We start from the raw sequence: 8,244 nt of genomic DNA, 5'->3' as shown, positions 1-8,244 counted from the left end.
AATCTAGTTTCTCGTCTCTACAAAGCTAGGTACTTTCCAAATTGTCATTTTCTGGAATCTGCTATTGGACATAATCCCAGTTATGTGTGGAGAAGTATATGGAGTTCTAAATTTGTGGTTTGAGGAGGTTATAGATGGAGTATAGGGTCAGGAGAGAACATATCGGTTTGGGATCAGAAATGGTTATATGATAGTTCTTCTTTGGTTAATCCTTGGCCTGATAATTCATTTGTGGCAAAGCTCAGAGTCTCGGATTTGATGATTCCTAATAGTAAACATTGGAATCCGACTTTGATTTCTTCTCTCGTTGGGGGAGATATTGCGCAAAAGGTTTTCTCTACTCCCTTATTTGATTCGGTTCAGGTGGACAAAATATATTGGCAGCTTGAGAGAAATGGGAGGTTCTCCGTTCGGAGTGCTTATCGATATTGTATTAATGAAGCCATTGACACCTCTCATCTCAGGATTGAAGAAAGATGGAACCTGATATGGAATATAAAGACCTCTCCTAGGGTTAAGAATTTTTTATGGCGGCTTTGTAGGAACTGTGTGCCTACTAGAAGAAGACTTTTAGATAAAGGAGTTAATTGTTCTTCTAGCTGTGTTGGTTGTAGGGATGGTGAAGAAAATAATTATCATTTATTTTTTCAGTGCCCGAAGAGTATTGAGTGTTGGGAAAGAGTGGGCATGTGGCCTATTCTGCAACAGCTGATTAATAATGGAGTATTATTTGCTTCTGTGATTTTTTCTTTCCTGCAGGTATCAAATCAAGATAATCAGGCGGTTTTCTCAACTACTTTATGGAGTATCTGGAAAGGTCGAAATAATCATATATGGAATCAAGTTGAAGATTCACCAGTCTCCATTTGTAGTCGAGCCTCGCAGTTGTTGGCGGGATGGCGAGATGCCCAACAACTTCGAACCAATCATTCGAATTCAGATCCAGCGACAACTGTTATCAAGTGGAATAAACCTTCGGTTGGTCGTTTCAAATGCAACATTGATGCGTCTTTCTCTCATAATAAGGTAGGCATTGGTATGTGCATTCGAAATGCTGAAGGTCATTTTGTCGTTGCTTGCACATAATGGTTTTCGCCTTGTATTGAAGTTGTTATTGGAGAAGCTTTAGGTCTTTTGGCATCTATCAAATGGGTTAATGGTCTTGGTTATGATAATATGGATTTTGAGTTAGATGCCAAAAGTATGGTGGATAGTGTTATATCTCCAAAACCAAACGATTCGGACTTTGGTGTTGTTACTGGAGAATGTAATCGTTTGTTGTCTCTCTTTTATAGGAACTCATGTTAAGTTCGTTAGGAGACAAGCCAATGAGGTTGCCCATGCTTTGGCACAGGTGGCTCCATCTCTAGCTAGTTTCCACAATTTCACTGTTATACCAACATGTATTCAGAATATTATTATTAATGATATGAGTTAATCTTTTCCGTAGAAAAAAAAAAAACATCGAGGTTGTTTGTACTACACAACAAGTTAACGATAATGGTCATGTTTTGACAACAGCGTCTATCTTTTATACTCCTCAGAAGTAATTTTCATTATCCTCTTAAATATATTATGAACGTATTTGATACTAATGAGTTAATTTAATTTAAGTAAAAAATAATTTTCATTACTAATCGTCTAATCCATTCTTTTTAACAAGATATTATAATTAAATCATGACTCCGATTGACGTGGATTACATTTTTTAAACATTGATCTAAATTGTTTGACTCACTATTTCCCAATCACATGAAATCAAAATTAATAACCATAACGCCTCGTGCTTATCCACGAGGAGTCATTTTTTCTTTATCATAGTATTTTTCCTTTTTAATTCCAAAACAATTTCAACTTTCAATCTTAATATTAAATACAACTATTTTCCCCATAATTTCGCAGTTAAAAAAAGCTTTGGAAAAAGGTAAAAAAAATAAAAAATTAATAACAGTATAGTAATTCACGAGACTGTATATTTTATATGTGACAACAAGTTACAAAGTCCAAAATATTCGAAAAACTGTGAACTTTTGTCATACGTGTGGGCATCAAAATCTACTTTTCTATAGATTTTTGCATGTCCTTTCATGTCAGAGAGAGAGAAAGTAAAGGCTAGGGGAAAGAAAAGAAAAGAGTTTTTTTTAGAGAGAGAAAGTGGGCATAGCATCACTCTCTCACATGGGTGGACCCTACACACAACCTGGCATTATTTAAAATTACTATAAGGCCCACTTGCAGTGTCAGCATTACCCATGTGAAGATGTGTGTGTGCATTGTGTGGACCCCTCTTTTTTTTATCTCTCTCTTGTTTTGTTTCTCTCTCTAATAATGGCGTCTATTAAATGACTTTGTTGCCCCACCTCCACCTCCCACCAATTTTTATATTCAAAAGTTTTAAATTATTGCATGGTGAACTATCGCAAAATTCTACTTTTATATTGATTTTATATAATATAAAATAAAATAAATCATCATCATGTTTTTTATTCTTTTTAATATAATAGTTAGTTTTTTTTTTTAAATTATCATAGTTACATCAATATCAATAATACTTGTTTTACTTTAGTACATTTAAATAATAATTATTATATTTATGCACAAAGATTTGAATTCAAACCATTAAATATTCTCACATACAACTCCATGATCAAAAACTCACACTTCATCCCTCTTTAATTGATTAATTATGGATTGTACTGATTGACGTTTAACTTGATAATCAGAATTAAAACTAGATCTCATATCAAATCAAATTAAGCAGTCTAGTCTATTTAGTAGTGATTGATTAATTATAAATTGTAGTGATTGACGTTGAACTTGATAATCATAATTAAAACTAGATCTCATATTAACCCTCAAATCAAATTAAACAGTCTAGTCTATTTAGTAGTGATTGACGTTGTACTTGATAAACAAAATTATAACTACATCTCAGAAATGAACTTCGAACCAGATTAAGCAGTTGTACTTGATAAACAAAATTATGACTAGATCTCAAAAATGAACTTCGAACCAGATTAAGCAGTTCAATAGGCTGGATAAGGATGGTGAAAACAAAAACAAAAGTATAATTTTCAGAGAGACATAAATTTGAATCCACGACATCTCATTTATTCACTTTTAAAGTAAAAATTTCAACCACTAAACTAATCGACAAAAGAGTATATATTTCAGCCACTATACTATTCAACCCAAAAAAACTCACCCAAAACAACTTCAAGATCATAAACTATAAAGTATTAAATTCAAACATGCTCCCCTTAAAAATATTGAGATATGAAGTTAAATTTCTCCCTATATTTTATTTTTCTCAAATTTAGGTGAATGATTGAAATTTCGTTGGTCTTATAATTCTGCTAAAGTATAGCGTTTAACCACAAAAAAAAATTGAAAAAACATATGCTAATGTAAAATAAAAATGAAGAAACTTCATTTGTAAAATAAAGCACAAAAGAATAGAAGAGTGATAGAAAAAAAACAAAAGAGGGTGAGGGGATGAAGGGAAAGAGACCAAATAGTCATAATCACTTTTGCTTTCTGCTTTAACTTTTTCTAAAATCTTTCACTTTTGTGTCTTGGTGGTGGCCTAGGGTTGATAAATGTGTTACAACTAATTATACAAGTACAACCCATATCAATACAATAAACTAAAAATAAATCTACTACAAATTATCTTTTTCAAATCTAATTATAATAATAATAATCATAATTATAACTTTTTTACCTCTCCTTAATCACCTTTCAAGTAGTAGAGTTATACAACAATCTTTTCTTTCTCTATAATCAGCTTCTAATATAAAACTAAAACCAAGATGTTGTTGTTACTAGTACTACTATACTACTATACTACTACAGCTTCTACTATTCACTCTCTTGATTTTTTTTTTGCTACTATTGTTTTTTTTTAACATGTGGTTGAGTTCAAATTACTACAGAGAAAATGAGAAGTGAAAATAGTACAATAATAATAATGATAATTATGATATAAGGTGAAAAGAAAGTGAATGCATGTCCCACTTCCTTTACTGAACTGCTTTTGATGTATGCATTTTGTATGGAAGTAATTAGAGTATAGTATTTGATCATTGATGCTGATATGCCTTCAACGGTTGTGATTGATTCTCTACAAGATGTTTTTTTGTTTTCATTTTTCTCTCCTGTAAAAATATTCAATCAAAAAAGATATTTTGAGTTCGTCAAAAACCTCGATGGCATCATTGAATAACTGATGTATCTGATGTATCTGATTTCTGGTATATATTAAGATCAGATACTTAATTTATTTTATACTCAATGAACAAGTAAAAAGAATATTTGCTTATAATAATGACCAGAGAGTGTAAAGAAGGTGTATAAGTTACCTGGACCCGAGAAAATTAAATACTAAATGCCAATTGGTCCACCGGTGCCCGCAATCATTCCGATGGTTCCATGGCTAGAAGTGAACCTAAGTTGCAAAAACAATACCATCGGTTTAAATATGTTAATACGCTAGATCAATGTTTTAAAAATCAAACCATAAAGATTCGTGGATCATGGTATGTTAAACCAGTTGAGCCATGCGGTTTGAATTTAAAAATATCGGTTTGAATGTAATGATGGCGGTACCTAGGTATTTGGCAGTTATAGGATGTGAAAGGTCCGATGTCGAGAGGAGAAGACGGTGGAAGAACGGTGTTAGTACTAAATTTGGAGTTGGCAGATGAAGCTGAGGCATCTGAATCAATGGCCTCATTAGGTCCATTGTTGAAGGCAGCCATGTAGTCACCAATAGCTTTAGTAGGGGAAGCAAAAGGGCTATCAGGGAGATTATGCTCCAAGCTGCATTAATTTATACAACATTTTTAGATACATAACCTTTAAAAGACAGCAATCAATGTCAGAGATTTCAATGTTTGGTTAATTGGAAGTGAGGAATAAATGCATGAGACTTTTAGCATGGACTAAAAGAGGAATTTGATGCAAAAAAAAATAAAGGTGAAATGCAACTACATGATATTATTGTTCCTTTTTTTGGTTATTATTCTAAATGAGAGAGAAAAAAAGTTTTATACCATTCTTGTAAATCACTGTCTTCATGAGTTGAGGTTTGTTTGCCACTTGTGTCACTATTTCCATTCTCTCCGTCTCCGGAATTGACAGTGTTTACTTGCTGATCAACCGGAATTGATGCAGTGCTACCAGAGCCTGAGCCCGAGCCGGAACCGTTCTCTGATAATATCAAACAACATAAAATGATAAACAAGTTTATAATAGAATTGATAGAAAACGCGAAAAGGGTGGGAAAAGTTGTTAGTGTTTTACCCTCTTGGCTTTCTGAGCTGCTGTGAAAAGATGAAAATGGGAAGTTTTGATTGAACATGTTAGGAGATTGAGTTGGAGAAGGAATTGGACTTCCGGACGAAAGTGCACGATGGTGTTGCTTTTTGATGTCGAGAAGTTGAAGACTCATTAGTCGTCTGCTTTGAAGCTCGAGAGCTTGTTGAAGTTCAGCTTGTTCCTCTAACTTCCTCCTCCAAAGAATATCTTGAGTATTGTAGTACATTCTTCCACCTACAAAACTCGTAGACATCGGGCATGTTAAAGAATTGCAGCTAAAATAACTAGAGCACAACACTTCAGAGTGCATGTCTCATGTCCGGTGTCTCGTTCAAAGTGTGGCTGCTGTCTGACACGTATTTGATACCGACACAACACTCACACATGTTACACTAGTGTTTGTGCTTCATAGTTAATCAACATACCAGCTTGAAGATCGAACGGATCGCCGCCATTTAGTCCAGTGGGTGTACCACAAGGAGAAAAGTCTCCTCTATCCATCTGTAGCTGCTTTCTGCAAATTACACAAAAAATCTCAGCACAGTTTCATAGCATACATCGAATATTGATCGATAGTGTAAAAAAAAGGAAAAGGAGGTGTTACTTGTCGGGGACTTTTCCTTTCTCCTTGTAAGGCTTAACAAGTACTCTAGCATCACAAACAAAATGAGGGTTTCCTTTCGCTAAAATGAGTTTCACCGTCTCAGGATATACAAACGTAACAAATCCAAACATCCTTTTTTGCTGATACGGAATCCTCACATCTTGAACCGGTCCATAAATACTGCAACAAAAGTAACAAAAAACTAATTAACTTCCCGAAACCGTAAAACTAGTGCAACGTCAATCTAAACATGCGCATATAATTTAATTCATTATAATAAGAGATTAAAAAAGAACCTGAAGTAGTTTGAAACATCTTCCTCTCTAAAGGTGCTATCAGCTGGAAAAGTCAAGTATATCTGCCGAGAAGCCGGATTCATCATTCCGATATTGTTCAAAGAAAAATCATTTCTTTCCAATCTTGACCTTCCAAATTTCTGCATATCTTCATTCATCATAAGTGCTGCAGCTGCAGCTCTGCAATATCACACATCATTAGTATTCAACAAGTGTTAACAAAATCACAACTCCACCTCAAAATCACAAGACTTTATGATTTTAAGTTAAAGTTTATTATACCTAGTATCACTTTGTTGCTGCTGAAGAAGCAGACTCAAGCTTTTCGGTGAGTAAGGAAAAGATGAATTAGCCATCAGTTGAGAAGCGGCAGCGAATCGTTGTTGTTGAAGAGATTTAGATCTAAGAAGCTGCTCATGACACTGATCCATCATCTCAATCTTATTAGGAGAACCAACAGCACCTTCACCACCATCTCCGAAACCGCCATGAAGAAACCTACAGCTAGTTCCATTCTTACAATACCCTCTAGCATAGTAAAGACATGGCTTCCAACCTAAACCAGAATTCGGATCCTCAGAAACCAAACAAGCATCATTCACCGAACAGCTTCTTCGATGAACCGAACCTCCGTAACCATACGGAAAAAACGAAGGGTCAACACCATTACCATTACCAACACTTCCACCACCACCAGGACTAGAAGACAACTCAGACTGAGAGTAAAACAAATCCGAATTCTTAACCGAAGGCGACGATGTTCCGTCGTTAAGAAAAGAGAGCTGGTCTTGAAGCTGAAACTCATCAATAGAGTCAGAAACTCCTCCATTACCGTAAAAAGGCGAAGAACTAGAATCATCAGCCCAAGAAGATGAACTTGGATTTGGGATACTGAGATTCAAAGGAAGAGTCATGCCACTGTTCAAGACCCTTGATGAGTTTGAGTTTGAGTTTTGTCTTGAAATTGGAACAGGATTGCTTGAGGAAAAAGGTGAAGGTGATTGAGGTGTGGTTGAAGGAGAGTTCAAAGCTAATCCTAACTCATTCCTAGCTTTGAAAATCACTGAATGAAGAAGTGATTCTGGACCAAAAGCTAGCCTAATCATCTCTTTCTCACCATGGTCTTGAAGAAGAAGCAAACCCATTATTTTTGAAGCATTTTCAGGGTCCATGGTTTGGATCCTTTGAAAAACAATCCTAGTAGCTTCATAACCATCCATGATTACTTCCAAGTTCCAAAAACAAAAAACTAACCAAACCCAAAACTAAAAATTCAATTTTTTTCAAGTGTATCTCTATTTGTAACTAAGTTTTTCCTTAACCACACACAAAAACCCTACCTACCAACCAAAACCAAAGTGTTTCTTTCTCATGTTCCTGCAAAAGATTAGGCAAAAAAGCAAGTTAAAGGAGAAAGAAAACAAGAAAAGTAAAGTGCTTAAAAAGAGTATTCTCGTGTAGTAAATCAAACAAAAAACACATACAAAAAAATTGGGTTTTGAAATAAGTTCAAAAGTAGCAAAATAGTAGAGAGAGAAAAAGAGAGAAAGAGGAATAAAAATCTAATTTTTATATAGTTTTATAATGATTAAAAACAAACCCTTTTTTCCAAATCAAAATTGAAACCCAGTTCTGTTCAGAAATCACAGTCTTACCTATGAAAGCATAAATCTTTCTCTTGGTTACTTTCTGAATTCTTCTGAAACTATCTTCATACTACACACATACAATAAAGGGTCAACCTTTAGTTAGTATACAAAACTCAAAACCAAAACTAAAAACACAGTTGATTATGCTCCACTCTTTTGCTATAGTTTGTGTTTTATGGAGTTATGTTGTGAGGAAAGAGTGTGTGTAGTAGTGTGTGTATGTAGCAGTAGTGAAGTTGAAAGTTTGTCCTATTCAAAAACCTTTTCTCTTTCTCTCTCTTATTCAATTTCTCTCTCTACCCTAATTTTTCTCTCACTAGACACATAAACATAAAACGAAAAAAAAATTTAAATAACAAGGTTTAAAAAAAAAATT

General features: G+C 34.3%; 1 protein-coding gene across 1 annotated transcript; it reads right to left on the bottom strand.

Annotated features, from left to right (window-relative positions):
• Positions 1 to 3,515: 3,515 nt before the first annotated feature.
• Positions 3,516 to 8,217, bottom strand: LOC131638586 (zinc finger CCCH domain-containing protein 53-like). Its single transcript, XM_058909152.1, has 10 exons — positions 7,875 to 8,217; positions 6,502 to 7,596; positions 6,220 to 6,399; positions 5,924 to 6,103; positions 5,745 to 5,833; positions 5,305 to 5,553; positions 5,055 to 5,211; positions 4,609 to 4,821; positions 4,362 to 4,447; positions 3,516 to 4,157 (listed from the first exon to the last, which is right to left on the bottom strand). The coding sequence occupies exons 2-9, from the start codon at positions 7,437 to 7,439 to the stop codon at positions 4,384 to 4,386; spliced, it is 2,070 nt and encodes a 689-aa protein (XP_058765135.1). The 5' UTR covers positions 7,440 to 7,596; positions 7,875 to 8,217; the 3' UTR covers positions 3,516 to 4,157; positions 4,362 to 4,383.
• Between the last annotated feature and the right edge of the window lie 27 nt (positions 8,218 to 8,244).

The sequence above is a fragment of the Vicia villosa genome, unplaced genomic scaffold, assembly GCF_029867415.1.
Source record: "Vicia villosa cultivar HV-30 ecotype Madison, WI unplaced genomic scaffold, Vvil1.0 ctg.002328F_1_1, whole genome shotgun sequence".
Taxonomy (NCBI): domain Eukaryota; kingdom Viridiplantae; phylum Streptophyta; class Magnoliopsida; order Fabales; family Fabaceae; genus Vicia; species Vicia villosa.
Note: the sequence above shows the minus strand (reverse complement) of the source record. Positions and strands in the feature narration are given on the sequence as shown.

Bases quoted from the DNA above. Each gene is read 5' to 3' on its own strand.
- LOC131638586 (XM_058909152.1), bottom strand. From the start codon at position 7,439: ATGGATGGTTATGAAGCTACTAGGATTGTTTTTCAAAGGATCCAAACC. The intron at 5,834-5,923 runs GTAACACCTCCT...TGTAATTTGCAG, and splicing joins AAAGGAAAAGTCCCCGACAA to AAAGCAGCTACAGATGGATA. The intron at 4,448-4,608 runs GTACCGCCATCA...TTTGCAACTTAG, and splicing joins TATAACTGCCAAATACCTAG to GTTCACTTCTAGCCATGGAA.